The 27,224-nt window shown below is 34.8% G+C and overlaps 1 protein-coding gene across 4 annotated transcripts in view; it reads left to right on the top strand.

Moving 5' to 3' along the window:
* Positions 1–27,224, top strand: part of CSMD3 (CUB and Sushi multiple domains 3) — a 678,537-nt gene that overhangs the window by 470,391 nt on the left and 180,922 nt on the right. For all 4 annotated transcript variants that reach the window (XM_085321107.1, XM_085320309.1, XM_085319522.1 and 1 more), the window contains 4 exons: positions 10,823–11,014; positions 17,487–17,625; positions 19,663–19,850; positions 26,634–26,828. In XM_085321107.1, coding sequence (XP_085177233.1) covers positions 10,823–11,014; positions 17,487–17,625; positions 19,663–19,850; positions 26,634–26,828 — 714 coding nt within the window. The remainder of the gene's footprint in view (positions 1–10,822; positions 11,015–17,486; positions 17,626–19,662; positions 19,851–26,633; positions 26,829–27,224) is intronic.

Below are 27,224 nucleotides of genomic sequence, written 5' to 3'. Positions count from 1 at the left end.
AAATGTAATTTTTTTAGGATAAAATTTGTAATTCTGGTGAGTCATTGCACTTACAAATAAAAACCTCCCCAGTGCTTTATAATTGGRTATAAAATAAAATAAAATTGGAAGTGCAAAGATACCTTTATGCAGAATCACAGTGTTACAAATAGCACTACCTTTCTATTATATRTCAAAATAAATTCCTCCTTAATCTTTTCTCTTTGATTGATATATTTTCTTTCAACAAAATCTTTAAAGTTGACATTTGATCCAAATAGTGCACATCACAGTCAAAATGTGTCTATATTAGTAAGTTTGTAAATTCTATGACTTTAAAATGCTGTCAAAGATTTAGGTAATGGCATGTTTTTATTTTCAATTTTCCATTTTATGTAGTAAAAATAAAAGTGTATAAGCTATTCTAGGTTAAGCTATTCTGGATACCAGTTGTCTTTAACAGATGGCTGCGACATCAGTAGAAGAGCATTGCAATTTGGTGTCTCTCTACATATGCAATTATGTGATCTTAGTCACGATAAGAAATTTGAGGGTGAGAAGATGAAGCAGCCTGATCATCAAMTAGTAGTTTATGTTTAATAATACAGGTTGCCTCTTCAGGTTTGTTCAGGACCAAAAGATTGTCTTGATTGTGTTGTCTTGCTGAAGCTTTCACTTCTCGGCATTACTTCTATTGCCAGTAAGTAAGCAAAGCTGTACAAGATCATGATTTCCTGCTTTTTGTCTTCTGCTTGCAAAGAAATTTCTCTCCAACCACCTGTCATGTGGAGATTTCACCCTGAAGTTTAATCTTTGCATTCRTACGTTATGTTGATTATTCAACAGAGCTCGTTGGCCCTCCTACAAGAAATGCAGGCAAACTGCAGTGGGAATGGCAAATTCATCAGCTGAGGTTTGCCGGAATTATTTTGATGGAGTTACTTAAAGGTTACATTTTGTATCTTTAAAAATATATAAAACTCATCCTGCCTCACTGAAATATCTTCCTACAGTGAGTTTTGCAGGTGGGACAATAGTATCAAGCAGTTTGTTCTGTGTTCTCTGAYGAGGTACTTTAAGTATTTGGTATAAGGCATAGAAGTGTATGCAAGTATGGAATTGATATCCAGAAATGTGGGTACAGAAATCATYCTCCAGTGCTGAATACATTAGCTGCTGTAGTGACTCTGCTCTTTGTTTTCCCTCAACAAATTCTAGTATTATTGCATTAATAGTACTTAGAAGTGGATTTTCTGCTCTGCTTCATTGTCAGTATAACTTACGTATATGATTCATGTACCATCTTTATACATATACACATATATGCATGTGCACATGAATGCATGCATGATGAGATCTTTCCTGGAGGTACAGAAGGACTATTTTCTTTTTTCCATGTACAGATTACAGTAGAATGCACAAATATACAAGAGGGACAACTATTCTGGGAAGTATCTTCTGTTCATCTAAGGTCTTGTCTTCCTGTCAGTTAAACATCTCACATTTTCAATTAATGAGTATGACTGACGTGGGCTTTCTATTTTATGCAATCCATATCATAGGAAAGACAGGCAACTTGGAATCTTTGTTGCTAGCTTGCARTGGAATAAACATATCACAAAAAYGTAGCTAGGGAGAAGTAATAGTTTAGGAGAATGGCCAAAATAGTCTTACGTAAGTGAAATTCCTTGAAGGCATGTGAAACTAGATTTACACTTCRTATTTGATATTTTTTTCATGTTCTGTTATTATCTAGCTATCTTTTAGAAAACTTTCATTAATGGAATCCAGATCCTCTTTCTCAAGGAGTAATTCTTTAAACTTTCTATATGGAGTTCCATATACATCTTACTTCGGTTATGGGAAGAGCTACAGAGTTAAGATTTCTTCAAGTTTGTCACCTCATTGTTTGCCCCTATTTTCCCAGTTACCTCATTCCTGACTAAGACTGGGTATTTTGTTCAATTTGCTCAACTGAAGGAGGATGTTTCTTGCTATTTTGTGCCCATAGATATATGTAATTTTTTAAAAAAGCATTCCAGTAAGCCTGCCCTTTCATAAATCACAGATCTGGCAAAGCCACTTGACTAAAGGAATGATCATATTTCAGTCTTCCATACATCAGTGTCAACAAATTATTTAGTAATTGGTAACTTCAGCTTACTGGCTGGATATGTTCAAATGCACAATCTCAGATGCAATCATTTTCATAGAGGAATTTTTTAAAAATCACAAAAGAAAATGAAAATAAGAATCAGAGATTCAGTCTTCTATCTGTACCCAGCCTTGAGACAACTCAGCATGTGTTGCCAACAGAACTGTGTTTTGGGAAGCTGTTATCTGTGTCGTGCAACTAATGGGAACAGAAGCTGTTTTCTGACAAAGATTCTGTAATTTCCTGCAAGTGACACAGTGCTTTATACCTCCTGCAAATTAGTACAATATTTTCCTAAATCAAAAATTTTAGAATATCTCAACAAAGATTAGGAGTCCTGCTAATACGGTAATGATAGTCAAGTAAATGGACAGAATATTATCAAATAATGAGCGCAATTCTGTATCAATGTCAAACTATTCAATTATAGTACAARAACCTGAAGCAAAAAATCAAGAAAAGCTGAAGACTTCAGGCAGATTAAACATCTCCTCACTCTTACTAGGTGTCTTGAGATCCCCATCTAATCATACCTTTAAGAAATCCCAGAATACCGAAGGGACTTTGAGTCTCTAAGGMTGTATGTATATGTACAATTTGTGATACTAAAACACAAATGAGAAAAATTAACTTTTAAGGTGAGAACCCTCCTTTCTTTTGAGGATTCAGCTCACCCAGAGAGCAAAATCAAGGACAAGTCAAAACAGCAGTGCTGGTCCCTGTTGCATGTCTGTGTCCTTCAACAGAACAGGTTGTGCAATATTCTGTAAAGAATCAGATTAAAAAAAAAAAAAGATTTTTATTCAGATAATCTTAAAGATCTTTTCAGTAGAAACTGTATTAAAAAATGAGTGATCACTGATAGAATTTTCAGTGTGTGAGTAGTGTGTGTGGTCCAAGAGCGTTGTGATTGCTTCTTTCTGAGAAGTTATTTCTATCTCTCTGTTTTCATAAATATACATGAAGAAATATATCATCTGAAACGGGAATAAGTCTTGTAGAAAAAGATTAAATAATCTTATCATTTTGGAAAAAAAAAAGAGTAATCTAAATGGAATGAAGATTTTTGGAATACTTCTCCCCAGCTCGAGAGGGTTACCAGCATATTGTCAGAGTACCCATTTTATGCTGATTCCCATCAAATTATCTGAAACCGTGTGTCAATTAATTTATTTGAGGCTGAGTTTCATACACAGTGCCAGAGCTATGAGCAAAAGCTTGAGGAATAATAGATACTCAGAACTGAAGAGTTCATATTTGAAGAGAAAGAGATCTGCTTATCAATTTGGGAAAGAGCTCTGAAGTTTATCCAAGAAGATGTAGTAGGAGTTGTGTAGTACTTAAGTTWTTAAAATTTGGTTCAAAACTGAAGTAAATTGGCAACAACAAAAACAAAAAAGGAAAAGGAGTCTGTCTCATTAAACCCACGCCTGTTGTTTACCTAAAGAGTAAAATGTATCTCATAAYAACCTCAGACAAAGTCCTCCAGAAAAAAACTTGTCCCTACCTTCCCCCCCCACAAAAGAAAAAAAGAGAATATACCAGATTGCAATGTAAACAGCCTTTTCAACACAAGTCAGTTAAAAATTACTCTGCAATGCTTGTGATTACTAAACTATATAATGCATAAYGTATGCAAAATACACTGCAAAATGTGTGGAAACAATAGCAATGAAATATTATTGAGGTATGCATATATCCTAATTTCAAGATTCACTTAGTCTATGTTTTCTGACTTGATAACGTTGCCAAGGTGAGAACGGCCTGTYGGCTACGCCAGAGCCTTGGGAAGTCAGTGTGGCAGTGGTTGCTGCTCAGAGAAGGTTGGGAGTGTGTTACCTGGAAGCTACTAATAGCCAGCGCTGTCTCCAGGGCCCCTATTGCCCCTCCATCCCTCCCAGGCCACCCAGCAGCAGGAGGAGCAAGCCAGCTCTTTGTCCAAGATGTTCCACATAGACCTTCTTTCCTTACAGAAAGTGATTTAAGAATTGCATTTGTTACCTGATCTTCCTGATCTGCAACAGGAACTTATAAAATGTTTTAGCTATTTTCTTTCAAAGTTCTTTTATTTTATTTAGAGTACTTGAGCATTGTTTGAAACAGAAACTGAAGGCAGGCCTAACTTTTTCGAGTTATTTACTCTTGAACTACTCAGTACATTCTATATGAGAAGCCACATCAAAATACATTCTATATCTTYGCTTCAAATTAGAAGAAGAGATTGAACAGTAAGCTGCCTCAATTTACTGTGATATTCACCTACTCTTTGTGTTAAAAAAGCAAAAACAAAAGAAAGCTGCCTCATTTTATACCAGCTTTTTTTATAATTACTAAACCTGAGAGGATGAAAACCCTAATTTAAGTGCCTAAGAGGATATAACTAAAAGTTAGGCAATCAGAGAACTTGCAAAACCTGATTGTGCAAAATATTATACTCTCTTTTGTTGTTTTTTCACAAATGTAATTCTGATTCAGTGCTTTATTCTTAATATTTTTCCTTTTAATCTTCCAACAATAACTGATAGTTTCCCAAGCTTAAGTAGAATCTGTGAAGTCATACAAAATCAACAAACTGAGCCTATGGTGAGAATTTACTTAAAAATTATAATGGCTATGTTTTTAAAACTCTGCTAGGTCTACAGCAGATATAGCAGTTAAAAATAGATAAGAATTTGTCTCAACAGTATTTSAGTTAATATAGGACAGAGTGAAAACACTGTTGTCATTTTATGCTTCCTTTTTCAGAGAGAAGTTGTATGGAAGTTTGGGTTTGAGATAGCAAATATCAAGGTAACCTGCTTCTCAAATAGACAATATCAAAGATTCAGGGAGACTGCAGTGTCCATATGGGTAGAGATATTGCATGGAGTTYGGGACAGCTTGGATTCTGAAGCTGCAGTCTGTCAGGATTGGTTGAGGCTGATGAAAGTTTGGAAGGCCAGCAATTATAAAAGGTCTTGATCTAAAGTGATAGGAGTTTAAAAGAACATGTTGGATTAAATAGGTTAAGACTATCCTTGGTTTAGGAATAAATTTGTTTGACATGTAGCAAGTTCTGAATGGTTTGAAATTTGGCAGGCTTAGAAGTTCTGCCCTAAGCATATGCCCTGAAAAAGAGTTTTTAAATTCTTTGATAAACAAGTGAAATTCTTCTTTCTCCTCTCTCCAGAAGACATGAACAAATTAAAAAWATATATATTTTATCTCAGGGTTGAGGTTCAGGCTCTTTACTGATGCTAGACTTGGCATACATTAAGAAACTAAATTTAGAAATCACTGTTAACAGTGAGAAATCCTGGGACATTTATTATACTGATMCTAGCATTAGTGGAGTCTATTACTGTTTTGTTGCACTTCTAATGCCATGTTTCAGAGTACCTTTCCCACATGAAAATGAGGATGTCATCTTGGGACATAACAATCGCATATCAAATTGCCWGGGCTCGTGAACTAACAGAAACTCTGGCAGAATCTTTTTTTTTCTCTGAGGCAGGAATGATCAACTTGCAAGTTTGATTATCTAAATTTTTGCATAAARTGTATGCAAGTTCCTTACTATTAAACAGGTGTATCAAAATGTATCAATACTTCAAATCAAGGAAATTTGTAGACCAATCTGTGTTTTGACACTTCCTGGATATGACTGAATGGTGTTTTAAAGGGTTCTGCGGCTCTAAAGGAGCACTTGCACGGTCACATACAGTTCAGTGAGTGATGGTGAAAGGATTCCCTCCTCTCAGTCTTGAATGACCACTTGCTAAGATCTGGTAGCTGTTGATACGAATGCTCTTAGAACAAACCCAAACAAGTTTCCTAGGAAAGTGTCCTACATGGATTGTTTCCTATGAATCTCCCAAACAAGATTCTACCCCTGGTCCTTCAGGTCACCTAGCAGAAATGGGGTAAGATGAGTAATTCTCCAGAGAAAGTGTCTTATGCCTGTGCTTTGGCATATCTTCTGTGGAGAGCTGGTGATCTCCTATTCGAAGTCTGTACTGGGAAACATGTTGTATGGATATCTGAGATATTAAGACTCGCTCACAGCAGAAATGGCTATTTCTGTCCAATAGCAAGTACCGTATGGCAACACAACCTGATCTATAGTTTGAAACTGCTGGCAATACTATATTTGTTTTGGAGATATTGTTGCTTCAGAGTTGTTCTTCTAAAGTCAGAAAAGTATCTTCCAGTTTAGTTTCATCTGAAAGTAATCCAGTCTCTGTGTCCCAGTGTAAACCAAAGCACAGTAAATGGGTACAATCTGGAGTTTATTTCAAAAGAAAGAGAGATGTGAACTGAAATGCTAATGTAGAAACATGCTCTGTCTTCCTACCCTGAGCATGTAGACAAGGTCTGTATGCCTAGTCTATCCCCTAGTATCTCCTGAATAGTTTGAGCATCGTCTCATTCAGCCTCATCTTGGAGCCAGAGTTCTTGGTCAGCAACTGTTTTTCAGACTTGTCATAAGTCTATTGACTGTTTGCAGTGCAATTATTCCAGTCTAGAGAAAGAATAAAATAGGTTTTTTTGTATTTCTCTGTATTCGTTAGGAAAAAGGTCCTCAGATGAACACACACAGGCTTATACTACACTGCTTTGCACCTATCATRCTGCATGTGCGTAACATGCACATAACAGAAGCTTGCTGGAATTTGTCTTTTTCTCATCTGACCTATAGCAATTTAGTACATTAAATTTACTGATCACACTTCACTACTTATACAAGACAATATGACCAGAAGATTTGTCTTAACTTTGAGTTTACAGTGATTGTAATAGGATACAAATCAAACTACCCTTCCCTTGATATAGCTATTAATTTAATCTCTGGCAAAAAGCTTTAAAGCCTATACATGAATTTATGGGGGATTGTGATAGCCAGCTCCATTGATTTTGCAGAAAGCTTTCAGGACTGCATTGCAGGTATGATAGCAAGGTTATAAGGAACTTTATCATTCCTGGAGTTTTTGCTTACTCCACATATTTTCATGAGAAATGACAAAAGTGGTGATTGAAGTCCCTGAACATCTAATAGGAGAAAAAAAAAAGAATAAAGTTCTTGTGCTGGAATATTCACTTCATCTATAAAGCACTAATGATGCTTCAAAGGAAGAGAGAGATAGACTGAAGAAATATCATGAAAATAAGTGTTCAAAAATAAGCAGAATAAAGAGGCAAATAGAGAGTACAGAATGCAGTAAAGAACGCATCCCACTAAGACACTGGTAATGGGGACCCCCGCTGTCAGATCAAACATATAAACATACAGTTTTACACAGTGATAATGATGGGCTAGAGTCAGGCATATGAAAAGGAGCATAAGAAAAAGAGCAGAAATTACAGAAAGCTGTGATTAAGAAATCCATTTATGAATATATGGTTAATATGTGTTTACTGTCAAGAAGTGCAGTGGTTCTATAATTATATCCAGTGTTGAGATTTTTCTTTGCCAGTTTCCTTCCTATAGAGCTATTTTTTAACCTTGCCCCAGGGAAAAGATATTTCTGTATTTGAGAGTTCTTATTCTGACAATTTGATTTATCAAAAAAAAAAAAAGTCATTTTCTTCTCCTTTTTTAAGGCAAATATATGCTGCCAAGTGAGTCAGAATAACAAATTTATTCTTAGGATAGAAGTTAGATGTCTAATGTAAGGTATTCGTATAGGATTCTTCTTTTTGTATTGACTGTAGAGGGAATCTAGAAAATAAGTGTACTAACAAGACACTTTTAGATTTTGCATGGTGAAAATTAGGTTAAATGAATCCCACTTAAGTAAGATGGATTTAGACATGTGATTAGAAAGAAACATCTGTGGCTGTCAGAAACACAAAAGAGAATCATTTATTTATAATTTAAGCTCACCATAGAGGTGTGGGAAAGATGTTTGGAAAGGTGAAAAATGTTTCCTAATTTATCTTTTTTTAAATGRAAGGAAGGGAAAGCTGAAGGTGAAAATGGTCTTTTTTAGGAACTGTATAATCCTCAATTATTTCTAGGTGTATGTATAGGGAATATGTTTAGGTAAGTATACATGTTTTTTGAAACAGAGGTGAGAGATACAAAACCAGTTGGAGTGCTTGCTTTCAATGAMAAGGGGAGGGAGTGTTTTATTGATACAAATTAAACATTCAGAGCAATGATGCATTGCAAATGTATCTGTGTTTGGCTTGTCCCGTTTTCATAAATGTATCTCTGCATACCTATCCCAGGATTTTACTCAATAGCCAAAGTTGTGCAGATTCACACAGCAGTGGAGAGCTACTGTCATCAGCATACTAGAGATCACATTCCCAAAGGCTGTGGGACAAATTATCTTACCTCTAAGTCAGTAGCTTTACAGCTTTGTTATACTTGCAGTAAGAAATCATCACTGCTGTTGTTATCCTGATGAAAATAATGCTGTACAACACAACTACATGAATAAATTAATCATATATCAGGTAGTAGAGATCTTATAGAGGCTTTTTTCCTAAAGTGCATTCTTAAAGTAGCACTTTAACAAAAAGAAAAGAAAAAAGAAAGAAAAAAGAAAGAGTAAAATATTCCACAGATTTTAGACCAATTAAGACAAATTAGTTGACTATTGATTTTTGAGAAAGTAAAAAATAAATGCATCTTTTCATGGCTACTATTTTTTTTTTAACTGCTGTGTTAGGTCCTCTTACATTTTATGCATTGAGAACATAGTCTTTTTTTTTTTTTTATCAAACTATTGAGAATTTCTGTTTAACGTTAATGGATGATTCTAAAATAGCAGCTCACCTTGTCTGTCAGGTTGTTTCATAAATCCTTCACTTAGGTTTGATACTCTTACAGAGTCTTGCAGATGGCTCAGCAAACTGACAAATGAGAATCAGACTTCTACAGACTGAGTATTTAAAAATCTAAAATCCAGACTTCATAGCAATTTATCTGTTTCCACTGTGGGAGCAGAGACTCTGCCTCCTTAGCAATCTAGCGCTGTAATGCAAAAATGAGCTCTAAATCAAAGTCTTAAAAAAAAAAAAAAAAAAAAAAGTCTGTGTGTGCTTAATGGGAATTCATGAAGTTAAAAGAAGAATCCTCTAGTCCAAGTCCCTGATCAGAGCAGAGGCTGCTCGGGGCCTCGTCCTTTTGAGCTTTGAATGTTCCCGAAGTTAGTGATAAAACAACCTCTGTGGAAAAACTGTTCTGGGGTTTGACTACCCTGGTGATGAACCAAGTTCTCTTCCCCTGTTGTTGTAATTTCCCTTCTTGCAACTGCTGCACGTTCCCTGAGTCCTTCTGCTGCGTGCCTCCAGGAGGAGGCTGTGCCTTGGCCTGGGGGGAGGAAGGCAGCCGCCTCTTCCTCTGGCCAAGCAAACCCCGCCGGCTGCTTCTCTCTGCTAACGTTTCAAAGAGGTACTTTCTCCATTTTTGAGAGACATGGAGGAAAATTTTCCCCAACTTATAGTCAGGGTCGATCCTTTGTTGTTGTTGTTGTTGTTGTTGTTGTTTTTTGTTTTCTTCCACTCTTAGGCCACTTCTTATTTGGAAAAACAGAAAATTTGGAAACCCCTTATGTTTATAGAGCTAATTATTTTATTTTTGATTAACTATGTCTTGGAAAGCAAGATACTTGATTTCTAGGGAAATAATCTGTTTAGAGCAAAATTTCTTCTTAAAAAAATATAGTAAATATACAAAAAAAAAAAAAAAAAAAAACACTCCAGACAAATTCTGTTAGTATTAGTGCCCCAGAAAAAGGGCATCTGAATTAATCCCTAGTCCTGTCCCTTTACCAGCAGATTGCTGAGTTCAGTGGGACTAGTTCCACTGGCAACCCCGACTTCTGTTATATATTTGTAGAACATACAGTAAGTTGCAGTACTCTAATATAAGTAGGAAATGATGTTTACTTAAATAAAGAATGATGTGCTTATTTTTCATATGATTGCACTTTTTTGCAGAGTATTAAATAATATATTCATCATAAAACATTAACTAAGGAGAGATATTTATAAATCTGTACATGATACTGCTTTTGTAATCATTGATTGTGAGTGCAGATATAGTATAGTAGTAATCTGAAGTTATGTATGATGCATGACTATTTTATCTCAAAGTCCATTTGCATTTTTATATAGATATGTATTTTTAATATTGCTACAAAAGCATAGCACAGTAAATGTGCTGTGTGTAGGTAACATACATACATACATAAGCAGACACACACTCACTATTGGAATTTACTTCCAAATTTCCTGCTAAATCTTATGCAGTATGTGCATTTAAGAAACCTTGCACTATGGAGAATTGGAAATGCATGCAGGCATAGCTATTTGAACAATCTAAGGCTCTTTATCARTTTTTCTCATTATTCATATTAAAAATTCTTCTGTGTTAATTCTGCAGATTGTACAGAGAACTAGGAAATCTACTTTCTTTTTTGCATTTTGCAACACTACACAGAATCTGTACAAAAAATAAATGAAAGAAGTAGGCACCTTCAATAGTTAAAATGGATGGCAAAAATTAGTAGTATACAAGAAACATTGTATTGCCCATATGTTTTAGTATGATTTCTCAAAAGTGTAGAAGTGACTGAGAAAATTTTGGAGTTGCAGAGCTACCTGACTAGAAAAATCTAATGACAAATTGGTTAAATGTGACAAATGTGGATTGAAAACCTGCTTTTTTTATTTTTGTTTTTCKCTTCTCTTTGTTAGGCTCTGTAGCTACTGCCTGCCGTGATCCTGGTGTCCCCATGAACGGAACTAGAAACGGGGATGGAAGAGAACCTGGAGACACTGTTCTTTTCCAGTGTGACCCGGGATATGAACTGCAAGGAGATGAGAGAATAACCTGCATTCAGGTAGAAAACCGGTACTTCTGGCAGCCCAACCCACCAGTTTGTATAGGTATGCAGAAAACCTCAGAGAATGCTTTCCGAAATTGTGAAATCCTGGTGTAATTAATCACAGTGCATTAGAAATTGCCTTTGAGAAGCAAATGCATGAGTATTGTGCACCTGATAAAATATTCTRTATAAAGCTTCGATGGATGTTAGCAAGATCTTTTCTCTGTAGTTGTCCCTATAATAGGTCTTTTCCTTTCCTAATCAAGGCCATGCCATTTATAGATTGATGGCATGTGACAGAGAAAGCAAGAAAGTCAGTGTCAGTAACACTGTTAGCTTTGTTTTAAAACTTAAAAAATGATGATAATTGTAGAAGATTTGGTTAATGTGCCCAAACTTGCAAAACATCAGGCAGATGACCTAGTAAATTTATAGACAAGGTAAAATTACGTAAGGACAAATGTAGGATGCAACAGAAAATAATTAGAAGATGGTAGCATAATTGCTCTGAGAATTCATTGTTATTTTAGAAAGAATAAAATTTTCATTAGTTAAAAATATGATATTCCATTTACTTTTGGAAATACTGTTTCAATCCCTAATTGTATTTTGATAAGCACAACCCATATTAAGTGGATTTTAAAAACATTTAATTTAATTTCATGAATCATCATGAAAAGTGATAAGAAATTACAAAAATCTTTGGTAGATTGTAGTCTTTCAATAATGTATTCTCAGCCAAATCCTAATAATTTTTATTACTGATTTAGAAAAATCTAATCACTTCTAAAACACTATCTAAAACTCTACCACTACGAAAGCAGAGTAATAAATAATGATGGGGAAAAGTCAATTGCAAAAACTGATCTGGGTAGTTTGCTAAATACTGTGGTGCCCAATTATGTGCCCAGTATATTCTTTAATGCAGTCAAATGTGATGCCATGTGAGTAGAATGTTGGAAGGGTTTGTCTCAGAGGACAGTGCCTGCAAGCCTGAAAATTCCTAAAGGTCACGATAGATTATCTGTTATCTATCTAAATTTATCTAAATAGAACCTGCAGGTGTGATAGCATAGAAAAAAAAAAAAGAAAATGGAATTTTTCTCCAAGGAAGTACAAGTGGGAGGACACTGGGTAGGCCCAGTGCAGCGATAAGCCCTCTGCACAGACCTGGGTGACACCATGGCGAGGTCCCGTCTTTGTTCCTGGTTTCCCCAGCAGGACGGTTTGAAAGGGGGGGAAACAAGGGCAACTCTGCAGTGTTAATTATTAGTTAGAGCTCATTAGTGACTGCTAATGAGACAGCAGCCTTTGGCCCAGAGGGTGTGGAGGAGGCAGTCAGCAGGGTGAACAGGGGCTCTGCAGAGTATCCCCCGTCCTCATCCATCCTGTGGTGGCCTTAGGGGACATTGCTCAGGACCTAGCCAGAGACTGCACCTCAGAGGAGCCCTTATGTAGCTTGCCAAAATTTGCACACTTTCTTACCTTTGATAACCTTAACTTGACCTTAGCTGTTACAAAATAAAATCTGCATCCTCTGTGTGCACACACACGTGTGTGTCTGCACCCARATGTCTGCACACGTATCATGGCACAGGCATGGTGCCTGTGGCTGTTCTACCCACCACGTCAAAGTTTTTTTTTCTCTGTTCCTATTCTCCTTACTATACCTTCCTGTGTAGTTTGTCTGTGTGATCCTCAGGACATGGACTGTCTACACTCTTTTTGGAAGAGTGCAGAAAATAAACTTKTTACTGCTCAGTTCTTATTATTCTTATATCTTATATCCCTATACATCTGTAACAATATACAAAATTGTAACAATAATTGTAATTGAACCTGTGTAGGTGTATAAGGAAAAAATAAAAAGAATGCTAGAGGTCTAAGAACATGAATATATTAGACTGTTGTTATTTGATTGGCGTCATTTAATATTACTGTTTTAAAAATATTTTTTCAAGCAAAAATAATTACCCTATGATAAATCAGAGCTAGTAATCTTATTGTTTATTGGTATCGAGCTGATGATATTATTAAATAGATTAAATACAGGTGCTCACATATGCATGCATTTGTTTTCTTAACTATATACATCTGTTTGTTTGTCTAATACTTGTAATATCCACACACTATGCAGAAACACCTGTAGTAGCAAGAATGCATATTATGATGATTAACTGACTGAAAGTCAGGCTTTAAGAGACATTTTATGATGATTTTGTATGATTATATGTTATTTGGGATAATGAGATGCCAAGGGACTAAACTCTAGTGTGCAAACTTGGCTTGGAGCCTGAAGATTTCAGAATTGCCTGTTGTAGTTGACTACACTCTGAAGTTCATAATTCTTTTCCAACATGAAATACTTTCACTTGAGTCTTGTTGTTTCCATGCTTATATATCAAAACTGTACAAAGTTTAGTCTTCAGCTTCATCACRATTTATATCAAGTCTTAAGCAAAGTCTTACAAAAAATAAACATCATTTTGTTGCAGAAATGAAAGGCAGGGATAATTCTTGAGGTCTATAGGTATAGCATGCTCTAGATGTATTTTAGCAGTTCTTTTCACTATGAAATACCACCTCAAACCTCCTCTAATTATTAATGCTGAGAGCACAGTAAGTGTACTTGCAAATGCTTCTTGCAGCTGGGGCTGCCTTGGTTGTTTAACTTTCTATAGTCTTGTCTATAACAAAATTTTAAGCAGGCCTTCATTTAAACAGAAATAACAATGGGGAAATTACAACGAGCCAAATACTGGTTCTACTATTTTATTTCTGAGAAGCTGTAACTCTGAGACTCCATGTTTGAGAAATGAAAAGTATTGAAAATATTAGTGTAAAAGAATGTTACTACTTTTATCTTGTCTAGTTTTTCTATTCACCCCCAAAATCAACAAAAGTAGATAGCTTAATAATTACTATTCTATAAAATAGCATATTTTTAAGGATATAGATAGATATTTTTTCCTTTTTTTTTTTTTTTTTTTTGTTTTGAACAGGGACTTGATTTTCATTCATAGATATATAGAAAAACTTTTATAAAGAATGAATTCCAGCAGTGATTTCTTCAAAAAAAAAAAAAATCACACTAGTGAATTTACCAATGAAAATTTCCATATAGTAGATCTTTTATCTATATCAAGGATATAAGAACTATCAAATAATAGAGTGAGACTTTTAGCTAGTTTTAAAACAAATTGTATTTCCAGTACTGTTTGTCTTTTCTTTCTTTTTTCTTCTGATGGCATATCTTAAATGAATGAAATAAAAAATCAAGTCGTGTTTCATAAAGAAAATTTTTTATAATAAGAAAAAATGCAATGAAAACAATATGATTTGGATTTTAAACTCTTTTGAGACAGGTACATTTCAAACAGATATGTTTTTTTCTGAAGATCTGTCATCAATTATTATCTCGTATTTAATAGAGATAATTTCAATATTAGATTTAATATCTCTTTTTAAAGCAGAATACCTAATGAAACTATGCATTTTATTTCTCTTGTTAATGTGTAATTCATAACAATAAAAAAAAGCTGGAAAGTTCTGCAATTGCCTTTCATTGCCTTCCACACAGATTAAATAGTTTTGAGTAAACATCTGTTCTTCCTCCTCTWTAAATAATGAATATTATAATCATCACACAAACAGACAATAGTATCTGGCACAATCCTACCTCACCACTATGTTTACAGAGGTTTTTGCAGATGAGTTAACATAGCCTACATCTAGTTTTCATTGTATAATACATTGGAAAACACATTTTTTGTAGTGTATTGTGATCTGTCTTTTCCTACATTTATTCAGTATTGTGTCCAATATTATAAATAATGATAGGTGTCCATCCTTCAAATGTTATGCTCTGCTTTCAGTGCTGGTCTTCCCTCAGTTACGACTTGAAAATAAAGTTATGACACTATTAATAATATTCTTCTACATATTAAATTCAGAAAACAATGTATTCTGAAACACACGTGATTTTAATTCAGCCACAAAGAGAAAGATAATCTTGAAACAACTTTGGAGCAAATAGGAAGCTGGGAAAGGCAACATCATCTAATGGTAATTTTCATGAAAAATATCATTAGATGATGTTGCCTTTCTCAGTTTACTGTCTAACAAAACTTTTATTTAATCAAACTTAAAAAAGAAAAAAAAAAAAAAGAAATTTGTGAACCTGCAGAAAATTCTACCTGGGAGATATTTTGCATAGTTGAATATTAATGTCTATTACCACTATTTATGGTAAAGTTTGAAATAAAATACATGTTGACTGCCCAAATTCATGTGATTTCCACTTATTCCATGGGTTTTCTTTCAGATTATCAGCTAGATTTGGCAAAGATTAAACCAAAGAGACTATCTCCTCACTTTAACAGAAGTAGCAACTGCTAATGTGTAGGTAGATGGGGAAGAAATTACTAATACGCAAATATTCTAATGTACTCAACAGAGAACTAAACTAAATCAAAATCACATCAGGAAAGTATCGCAAATCTGGACAGTAGAAGAAGGTAGTCTGGAAGGAGCACATATGAATTGAATTAACCTCTTTGTATTCTCACTCTTCATAGGCAAAAGCCATTCAGGGTGCCTCAGAGAATATCTCCAGCATGCTAGAATTTAGGGGTCACATCAGTGAAGCTTGATTATAGCACATAACCCTAATGCCTGATCCTCTTTAYGTTTTTGTTCTTGAGATGTACAGATGGTGCAACCTGAACATTTAAGGTACTTGAGGAGCATGCATGTGCAGGGTCATACCAAGGAACATTAGTTTCAGATGATGAGCAACCTTTATATTCCATGTATCCTCACACTTCAAAGCTATTTTACACAAACTCTTTTTGTTCAACAGGATGAAGGGTTAATGGGATCCCTTTTACAGTTAAAGGAACAAGATTGCTATTTTATAATATTTTTATCCYGTTCTTTTTTAATATGAATTGTAACAATAGAACATTAAATAAAATATGTTTCTGATTAGGAACATTATCAACCTTAATCTTGTGAAGACAGAATAATCACTGTTATGATCCTTGTTATAAAATTAAGTAAGATTTTTTTTGTTTGTTTTACAATGTATATAAAATTTCTCCAAATTAAAGTCAAATTAAAATTTGTCTAACTTTTAAAAATTTCTGAGAAATTGCTCTCATGATAAAATCTGTGTTTGGTAATTGCAAAGCAAATCATCTGGGCTAACAGTCTGGGAAGATTATTCTATGCAGTTGTTAATTCTATTGTTTTATAATAATTATATGTTTCTAGAGCTAGGTAGTTGTTCAACTCTTAACCRCTTTTAGACAAAATAGCATTTTTGGAATTTGTTACTGCTATTGCACCAAAATATAATTGAAGAGATTCTAAATAATGGTAATTTAACTATCTACTACTCCTTTTCAATATAAGAAAAAATATATAAAATGGACAAATAATATACTAATTCAGATATGTAATGCAACTCCAAATATGTTAATCTATTTAAATTTTCTAATTGCCATTACTTGAATTCTTAAATGATTTGTGATTTATTTCTCATGACATTAAAAAATATTGTGTATATTTCTCAGTTCATTTTCTAAGTATAAGGGATTATGTATAATCTTTGAGTTCACAGTATCTTTACTGTAAGTGCAAGTTTAGAAGAAAGGAGAATGAGAAAACTAAGTGATKGACGCCCTTCCCTGATAGTGCAGATGATTGCATTATAGAATTCTATTTCACAAAATGATAAATCTTTGTGTTAATGCACAGCTAGAGTCATTTAAACACAATTTAAGAAGTTCTTTCAAAAAAGATCCATAGAAAACATGTTTGTTTTCTTGTTTTTATATGAAATGTCAGTTAAAGACTGCTGGAMTAAAAAACTTAATTCAGTTATAGACACCTTTATTCTTTTTATCAAGTATTTACAGTTCTGGACCACAAAATGCACAAAACTGAGAAATCTCAAAATCATACAGAAAAATTAGTTTTTTCCTATTCTGAGTGTGCTTAATAGACGTTTTCTTTATGTTTGAGTATACGAGCTGGAATTGCTAGAATGCTTTTGCTGGGTTTTGTTTGTGTTAGTCTTGATCTGAATTAATAATCATTCTGACTTGTGAAAATGCGCATAGTTGCATTAGTATAGATAAGGTGTATTTCATATTCTAAAAAACTTTTTTTGGAGTACCTGTAAAAAGAAGTAGAAAGCGAAATGCTAACGTTGCTTTCTGTCAGCAGCCAGAATGTTTCTCAGGTTCACAGTGTTTTCAGAAAAGCCTGGATATAATGCCATGGAGAAAAATAAAAGGATATAAAGTTCAGAAGCAAGTGCTTCTACTACTACTACTACTTAGTAGTATTTAATATTTGACTAAGGAGAAATGTGAATTCAGTTTTTATTTCTATTAAAGCTTTGTAAATACTTCAGTTGTTTCTTGTTTAATTTTTGGAGGACATTAAATGTCAGTGAACAGATTGCTGGTACTTTCTTCTTTTTCTCCTATCGTATCTCCTCAATTCCAGTTTGTTTTTATTTACAGCTCCCTGTGGAGGAAACTTGACCGGCTCATCAGGTTTTATACTTTCACCGAACTTTCCTCATCCTTATCCCCATAGCAGAGATTGTGACTGGACTATCACTGTTAATAATGACTAYGTTATATCATTGGCATTTATCAGGTAAACTGCTACTCGCTCATAATTCCTGAAATCCTGTTTGTAAGTTAACTGTTGGCAGCTGTTCAGAGGTCTGTAGGATAACATCTGGTACACCTGCAATAGCTATCAAGGTGATGCATAGTTATTATCTCTGTTAGCAGTCTCAGTGGAGGCATTCAAGTATCCAGTGCACATGGGGTTTGAGCTCCTGAGCTCGTTGCTCCTGTGCRGTTAAAGCGTGCCCGGCTTGCACGGACTGAGGCAGAAGCGGATGGCACTCCGGTTGCAGAGACTTTTCCTGAACAGGCGGTGTGGGCTAATCCACCGTGTCCTCCCTAGCCCTGGAGGAAGGCCTCTGAGCAGGACACCTATTGGTTGATCGTGTTTCATGCAACATACTCTCCTGATACTTAAATCCAAAGTAGTGTTTAAAAGTAGTTTTATCAACCCATATCACTTTGCGAACAGCAAAGGTGCTGCTGTCGTGGTTATTAAATGAAATAGTTTTTGCATTTCCATTGCAGTACTTAATTGAGCTTAGTAGAATTCACAGAGGAACTTCTGCTCCTAGCACCGTACATAACCCATGAAGTACATTAATGCACATATTTATTATGTGTGAAAAAATACATCCAAATTGCAACATATGATAGTACCACATAAAAGATAAAAGCACTAGTTTTAATGTTGCATTAAATTTAAGTCCTCCTTATGGCAGGTGTTATATAATACTAGCTTTACTGCTCTGGTCATTGATAATGTGATAACCTGTTTAATGATCATATTATCTGTATATTGTCCTCAGCTGTTGCTTAGTGGTATAGTGTGTGTTTTGCTGTTAAAATACATTTGATATTTACCTTTACAGTATTAGATATTACCTATACTGTGCCCTGGAAACCTTTTATTATATTTTGTATTTGGCTAGTCTAGAAAGAGTCACTTAATGTAGGAAGAGATTCAGTRTGCTTCTTCATGTTGGACTGAGTTTAGATAAACAGTTCTGACATGAGAATATGTGAACACTCTTTGTAGATCCCAGATATTGCCACGTCAGTCTTAAAATCTGGACAGTTACTATGATTCCTCTCAGAAGCTTAATCTTGAACAGAGGGGGACACATCCTAACTGAGATTTGCCGCACTTGTGACGCACAGACTGTTCTGGAGCAAGAAAAAAACCATTCCTATATAAACTAAACTCTGGATAAAAAATTTAAAATCCACTAAACACTATGAAATAGTGCTTTTGAGTGATACTCATTCCAGGCCACCCTTAAACTGAGAGACACAAAATACTCTACTTCAAAAATCTTTTGGAAATAATCCAAAAGTTAACAATTTTAACTTTTAAATAAAAAGTTAAAAATTAACTARTGGTACTGGATCAGATCTTTAATCACTATGAAACATAGAGATGAAATATTTCTAGTGGTTATATCTCTGTTTTTTAACCACCTTTTTTGTACAASGACAACCTTACAAGGAATTTTACTTAATTCTCTGCCCTTAAGTAAAATTAAATTCAAATTCACCTGAGCAACATGGCAGAAAGAAGAGGGAAGGTTTAAATACTAGACCTTTTTGAGCTATGCTAACAATGGTCAAAGTGCTGTCTTAGGGTTACTGGAGGATCATCCCTTTGCAATGTGAAAATGTTCAGGCTGCCTGGAGGTGTACACTTTCTTATTCTGCAGCAGACTGCATTGTATATGATAGTATTCTATATGAAGTATTTCTGTCAGGGGTTCTGGCAGATCTAAGCTGTTTATTTCCCTAAAGCTTTAGAAATATTTTCTTTAATCATTATTCTCTATTTTAAAAGTTTACATAGTTTGCTGACTAGCAGAAAAATAATGATTTTTTTTTCTAAGCAGAGATTCAATAAATATAGTATTTCCATTGKTTTTTATAACAAAGCACTTACACAAATCATTATTCTGAGGGCATGTTTTTCCTTTTATGAAAAYAATGATGTTAAGATTTTATTTAATGTGATTAGAGTGAAAATGTTATGCAAAGCATATTCTAGCTACCATTTCTCYTTTTTGTTCTACAGTTTCAGTATAGAACCAAATTATGATTTTCTTTATATCTATGATGGGCCAGACAGTAATAGCCCACTGATTGGGAGCTTTCAAGACAGCAAGTTGCCTGAGAGGATAGAAAGCAGTTCAAATACCATGCATCTGGCTTTTCGAAGTGATGGATCTGTTAGTTTCACTGGTTTCCACCTGGAGTACAAAGGTAAAGGAAATCATTTTTCTTTTCYATTAAAAAAGTTTAATGCATGAGGGTAAACCTTAGTCCATTTTAATTACTCTGGTTGTGCTTTGGTTTTGCCTATGATATGTGTGTTATCTATTCATATAGAATAGAGCATTATAAAAATACTAATTTCAGATAGAGCTTCTGCTATATGATTTCATTCAGCTGACACAGGATAATGTTAAATTCACAATCAAAAGCAGAAAAACTGAAGACCTCAATTTATATGTTTCAAAAATAATGATTAATTGACAACATTTGACAGCATAGATAWATTTTTCCCCCAGTATATAATTTATTTTTATTTTTCCACTATGCAGTAGGGCATTTTGGCATATTTGTATCTCAGATTCTTGTAAGATGAAAAGATGCTCCAGGTTCTAGAAGGCCAGTGATTCAAAATGAAAAAGTCTTGGGCTAGACCTTTGTATGGTAGGCCATAGTAAATCTATCTACATAAGGTCATAACACCGTAAACAAGAAAATGAAGGCTTGTAAAGATCAGTAGGAGTTTCAAAACTTTTTCAGTTTAGCACAAGAGACAGAAATATCAAATATAAAATGAATATGAACATATCCAGTAATGTATAAAGATAGYCAGTGGGAAAACATGAATGTTGTTGGAATAAAGGCAATACATCATAACCTCTTTGGATAGATTCTCCTCTCYATTTATTCTGATAACAGTTGATAAACACAAAAGTATACAAAAAAAGAGTAATGCATTTGTTACTTTGGCAAACCCACAGAGGCTCCTTTTACTTTCCTAACACCAGTRGGTTCCACAAATGTAAGGAAAGTTAGCTCCAAAGTATAATTTAGCCCTAAGAAGTTGAAAGTAGCTCAGAAACRTGTTAATGGTAAATCCAGTTGTATGCACTTTTCCACATCACTTAAAATATTTCTTCTTCCTTCTCAATGAAATTGAAGAATGGCAAGTGCAGATGTGAGTACTATATAAAACAATAAAGGGATGCAGAACTTTTAAAGAATGAGAAACCATATGGATTTTGCAAAGGGAGCAGTCTTTTCCTGTGTTGTTGAATGCAGCCATGTCTTATGGAATTAAACAGTTTCTCAGATCCACCAATCTAAATGTGAAAGACAGTCATTAGGGGCACAGTTTCTTCTCATTCTTAGTTTATGTTTAAATAAGGAAGTGATTTAATTACTGTGCTTTCGATTCAAGACAAAATTCTATTTCCAACTTTACTGTTAGCTTGGGTGTGTCACTATGATCCCATATTTCTTTCTGTGCTTCCAGGAGTCACCCTTTCAAGGAGATTTATCCTATATCTTTAAAATGATTGTAAATCTAGGTAATGGGAGGATGTAGGCATTAGACTGTGCGCATATGTGTCTGTGTATGCATACATGACGATGTAAGGCGATGAGGGAAGGTTTGAGAAAGGATTCAACCTAACTGTTATTTTCCCTGTTCACCTAATATTGTTATATCTCTTGCTCTTCTCCGAATATCTGCCATATGCTTTTGAACATCTAAATTAAGGGGAAAAAAAGGACATAAGCAGAAGGAGRTATTTTAATTCCCACTAAAGAACTTCAAGGACTGTTAACTTTTAGACCTCTATCAAAATCTCTTAAGCAGAGAAACTCCTTACTCGTGAATTATGCGATCTGTACTGAGGCTATTTGTTAAATATTGCATACATACACACACATTTGCATTTGTATTTGTATTTATGTTTATATTTATATTTAAACTTATTTTATGGATATCATAAGAGTATCATCACTGTAATGTCTTAAAATTTGAAAGTGATGTAACTCTTACTAGTGCACAAAAGATCAGTTGTAAAGTTTCAGAACAATTGTTTAGATTGTTGTTAGTTTTCTACATGCTTATTTTCAATCTATTTCTTATATGTTTAAGGTTCTGAGACAGTTCACTTTTAGAAAATATCCCAGAATCCAAAGCAAAACCTTTAACAGCGAGGAATGAATGCTTGAAACCTAAAACAAAAGTTAGCAGGACAGTAATAGGACAACTAATGTGTTTAAAAAGAAAGGAAATAGTTTCACCTGTTACTCTGTTATTATCTATATTATTCAATCATATTACTATTACTGGGTCATAAACTATATTCAAATGATGTAGGCATGACATCTGAAATAGAAAACCAACATGCATTTAATTTGGTCAAAAATAATGATTGCATTAATGACAAGAAAACTCTTAATAGGATGTTTGATGAACCAAGCCTTCTTTGTACAGATGGCAGAAGCCTTATGATCACAGGTCTTGGTACTAATGGAGGATTTTAACCAATTCATTATTTGTTACAAGGGCAATATACTAATCACAAGCTGTTCAGGAGATTTCCAGAGTATGTTTATGACAAATTCTTGATGTAGGTGATCCCTAACTGACTAGAGGAAATGTTCTGCTGGACCTGTTACTCACAAACAGAGAAGTCAGTGCTGTGAAGGTCAAGGGCAGCCTTGAAGTCCATTGGCAGCCTAAAAAGGCTAAAGAATATTGTATTCCATTACTCAGTGGGCAAGAAACGTGATGAGAGAGGAGATGGAGAAGGCTATGGAGCCTTAAACTTTTTTTTTTTTTTTTTTTTTTTNTGCTGGCAAGCTTTGCCTCCCAGGCCTCCCTGAGCCTGCTATCAGGATCTATGGGAGTGCAGCATCCTCCACAGTGGAAGAATTTAAGATTTAGGAAGCTCTTAAGCCAACTGGCCGTGTGTAAATCCATTGGAACAGATGGGATGCACCCAAGAGTGTTGAGGAAGCTGACTGATATTACTGCAAAGTTGCTATCTTACCATCTTTGAAAGGTCATGACAGTCAGGCAAGCTTCCTGGTAACTGGAAAAGAAGACTGGAAAAGATAAATATTATATTAATCTTCAAAAGGAAAAGAAAGGCAACTACAGGTTGGTCAGCTTAATTTCAGTCCTTGGAATGGAGCAAATCCTCCTGGAAAGTATTTCCAAAACAATGAAGGACAAGAAGTTGTTTGGAAACAGCCTCCATGGATTTACCAAGGAGAAGACATGCCTGACCAATTTGTTGCTGTTTGTAAGAAGATGAAAAGCTTTGCATACAATGAGGGGGCAGTGGATATTGAATACCCTGACTACAGAAATGCCTTTGACACATTCTCCCGTTGTATCTTGAGAATGAAATTTGGTGAGATAGAGACTGGGTAGGTGGATAATCTGGTGGACAGAAAATTGGCCTGATTCCTGGGCTCAGACTGGCAGCCAGTAAATAGTTAATAGGGGTTAGTAATGTGGGCACTACTCTCTTTACTGATGACCTACATGATGGAACGGGGCATGTTCTTGGCGCTTTGGTGCTCTTGGCAAGTTGGCAATCTTGGCCAACTGTGGGGAGMATTCAATACTCTGACACTTCTATTCAAATAGCTCTTACTAGGCTGGAGAAATGAGCTGACAGGAACCTTCAACAAAAGGAAGTACAAAGTCATGCATCTTAGATGGAATAACCCCCTGCAACAGTACAGGCTGGGGGCTGACTGGACAGAGAACAGCTTTGCAGAAAAGGATCTGGGGGTCTGTGGGACAACAGGCTGAACACGAGCCAGCCGCATCCTGAACTGAGAATGGCAGAGTGGAAGGAAAAGTGGGATCAGCAGGACCAGGGAAGCAATTCTTCCCTTTGGCCCTTTTGAGACCACACTTGGAGTACAGTTCAAGGCTCACCAACACAAGACCATTGGGGTATGGAAGCAATTCAAACAGAGGGCTACCAAAATGATTAGGAGGCTGGAGCATGTGACATATGAGGAGAGGCTGAAGAAACTGGATTTACTCAACCTTAGGAAGAGAAGGCTGGCTTCAGCTACTTAATGGAAGGGTGAATTGTACCAGTTTACATCAGATCTATTTTGTAAACTGTTTGTCATTGGATGTTATTCTTCCCTTCCTGCCTCACTTCATTTCTCTTTCATAATAGTGGAGCAGCTTATTACTTATCATAAGCACTTTATAGAGTTATTATGAATGTTTAATGTAGTTAAGTACGTCTATAATAGTCTCTCTAAGAAGCCTATTACAGCTTTGTTCTTTTTGAGACTTAGAGATRGAGTAGTAAGTCATCAAGTTCTGAACAAAGCACCTGATTCTCTTGGCTTCCAGTGCTGTTCTCCATGCACTGAGATACTAGTTTTCTAGAGGGGTTTAACATCATTACCAAATGTTAGCTAACAAAGAGGCTTCCTATTAAACATCAAGAATGCTGCAGCATGTATCACTTGTGTGTATTTCAGAAGCCTTAATGGATCTACTGATATACCAAAGTTACCTGAGAAACAAATTAAGTTTGTTAATATGGTCTACTTATTTGCTCTTTTTCATGATCCCAGCTCCATCTGGTGAATCCTTTTACCAAATTTGACTTCTTCAAGTATTATGGCCTGATATACTGACTTTCTTTCCAAGTTCTCTTAGGAAGTACTTCAGATTGCCAGAAGTAATTTGAAGGTGCTAAGTATTTCAGATTTTATTTTTAAGAATAGTTATTAAGAAACTGTATTTCCATAGTGACATTGTTAGTGTTTAGTCAGCAGTTTCAGAAATCTGTCACAACAGTATCTTTGGAGAAAAGAAAATTACAGGACTGTCATTGTTCCCCACAGAAAATTTGTGCTATGACAGATAATGTCTTTCCTCAGGTTTTGGTTTACACACCAGACATAATAGATTATGTCATCTTTTTCTCTCTTTAATTTCTTACGTGATATTAGTCTATACTTTATCCAAGGATTTGCCATAATTCTGAAATGTGAATTTCTTATGAATTCAAGAATAGTTATCTCACAATATGTAGCTTTAAATTCAGTAAGAAGGAAAGTTCATTCTTTTCCATTCTTGTTTTTACCAAAATGTTAAGATACCCTCTAAATTAAATGGACCGTTTTATATGAAGTTGAGAATTTGAAAATGAAAGATCTGTCATACTTCTCAAGTGAGAGTGTAGTTGGCTCACAAAGTAATTATTATGATAATTATATGATATCTTACAGGGTTTCTACTAAATTATATCTCTCAACTTTTGATTGTGCCACCAGATTTCAGACTATGAGTGTTACCAAAGTTTTGGCCTTTCTTCTTTTGAAGCTTTCCCATTCAGAATAGGAAGCAGTTAGATGTCACAGGCACCAGACTGCAATTACCCAAATGAATTGCCTTGAACCTCTATTACCTGCTCCTAAGAAAACTATGCATTGTAACTRTTACTTGTTATTGTATGTATCAGAAGCAATGTTCTGCAGATTGGATACAAAAATCCTGATAAAATGTTAACCACATTAGATCTTCACATTCCTTTGGGAAATTTCATATTGAAATTTCAGAAGAATTAAGCTATGTTTCCGTGTTCACATGAGAATATAACTTTATGATTTTGTAATGTGTCTTTTCTCTCCTCTCGTAAATATTACAATATACAAATGGCCTTTGGAGATCGAACAAACAGTCTGTTTTCTTCAATATTTTGTCTGCAGTAGTGACCAACAGCTGATATGTGGCTAAAGTATAACAAAATATTTGAATGTTTAATCATTTTTCCCTTGTATCTGTAAGCTTTCAGAAAATCTAGCTTGAAGACTGCCAGAATCTGAGGAAATGTCTATGTATTTAAACCTCTTAAATAGCCTTCCAAGAATTTCAAAGCTCATTTAATCTTTTGGCAGCCCTACCTACCTGGAGCAGAAAATTCCACAGCGCGAATATGCATAGTAAAACACCTCTTTTGATGTTTTAGAAATTGGCAATTGATAACTCCATTTGGTTCCTCCTAGTCCTTGCGGAAGTGAGTAAGTGTTCCCTATTGATCCTCTCCACGACATCCATAAGTGATTAAGAGGAAAATCTGGAATCTTCTGGAATCTGAAATCTTCACGACACAAAAGTGTCACCTCATTCCAGCTTCTGTGATTTCTTAATACCTTTATTATTATTTTATTAATGAAAAAATGGTGCAAATTTCACCTAAATGCTTACTTTTTTTTTCCTCCTATCAGTGTTGTTATTTAAAAGAGCTGAGGTATTATTTCTGTGCAACTTTTTATGGCTTAGTTACTAGACATACTGCTTTTCATGTTATGGAAGGAAGGGGGAAACAGGGATAAGGTGATATGCATGTTAGAATGGATTTCAATATTTTAAAACAAATAGGCATAAATAGCAAAGGAAGCAGATAATTCTTCGGAATAGTCTTGTGCTATGTCCTCCAGTCATCAAAGAAAAATTATATGAAAATGTATCATGCAGTATATAGGGATGTAGATTTCCACTTGGAGTTTATTGATTAATCACAAATTGTGAAATGCTGCTCATATGCATACTTTTTATTTCGTCTAAAGCAGATATATTAGCTTCCCCCACTTCCCAGTTTTCAGTCTTTATATTTTAAAACTAAGATGTGCCTAGTTCAGTGGAACCACATCCATAAAATGTAACTTCAGGTCTCCTACATAGCTACATCTCTGATCACAGTGAACCCAGGAGTTCTTATAATGGTGCTCTATAGGTATAAGCTTGGAAAATTATAAGAGATGTGGTCTTGGTTATTATGTAGAAATTTTAAAAGTGAGGAAGAGATGACTACAGTGATAGAACATTTGATGTGAAAGGAAGGTTTCCTTAGAGAAGATGAGAGCATGATGAAGACCCTCACAGGATGCTCAAACAAGACCTTGACAGAACAGCAAAGARTATTTATAATGTTTTATTATACTCAGAATTATGTTTGCATTTTTTTATAGCAAAACTGCGTGAGTCTTGCTTTGATCCTGGGAATATAATGAATGGAACAAGACTTGGAATGGATTATAAATTGGGATCAACTGTCACATATTACTGCGATGCAGGATATGTTCTTCAAGGATATTCCACACTAACGTGCATCATGGGAGATGATGGAAGACCTGGGTGGAACAGAGCACTGCCCAGTTGTCACGGTAAGAGCAGCATTTCATTTACTGTTGTTGCTGTCGAATTTATTCCATTTTTGTCACATGGAAGAGACAGATTCAAAATTAGAAGAAGCAGTTTTAATAAACTTCTTAGGGCAAGTGGTCTTTCCAGTGATATATATAATAAAAATGTCATGTTTAATATCACTAGGTTGTCATGTTTAATATCACTTGGTAAATATTGTTACAAGTTATTATTTTAGTATCATCAAATAAATATTTTTACARGTTATTGAAGACAGATTCTACTTGTATTCTTGAATCAGCAATTTTTCAGCAGAGCGTACAAATATATGCCTGGGATACTTATTTAAATAGAGCATTAATTATACTCTTAATGYCATCATATATTTTTGTTGCATTTTTATGACTGTTTTTAAA

Source organism: Rhea americana, unplaced genomic scaffold, assembly GCF_003343005.1.
Source record: "Rhea americana isolate MKP2758 unplaced genomic scaffold, rheAme1 scaffold_0, whole genome shotgun sequence".
Taxonomy (NCBI): domain Eukaryota; kingdom Metazoa; phylum Chordata; class Aves; order Rheiformes; family Rheidae; genus Rhea; species Rhea americana.
Note: the sequence above shows the minus strand (reverse complement) of the source record. Positions and strands in the feature narration are given on the sequence as shown.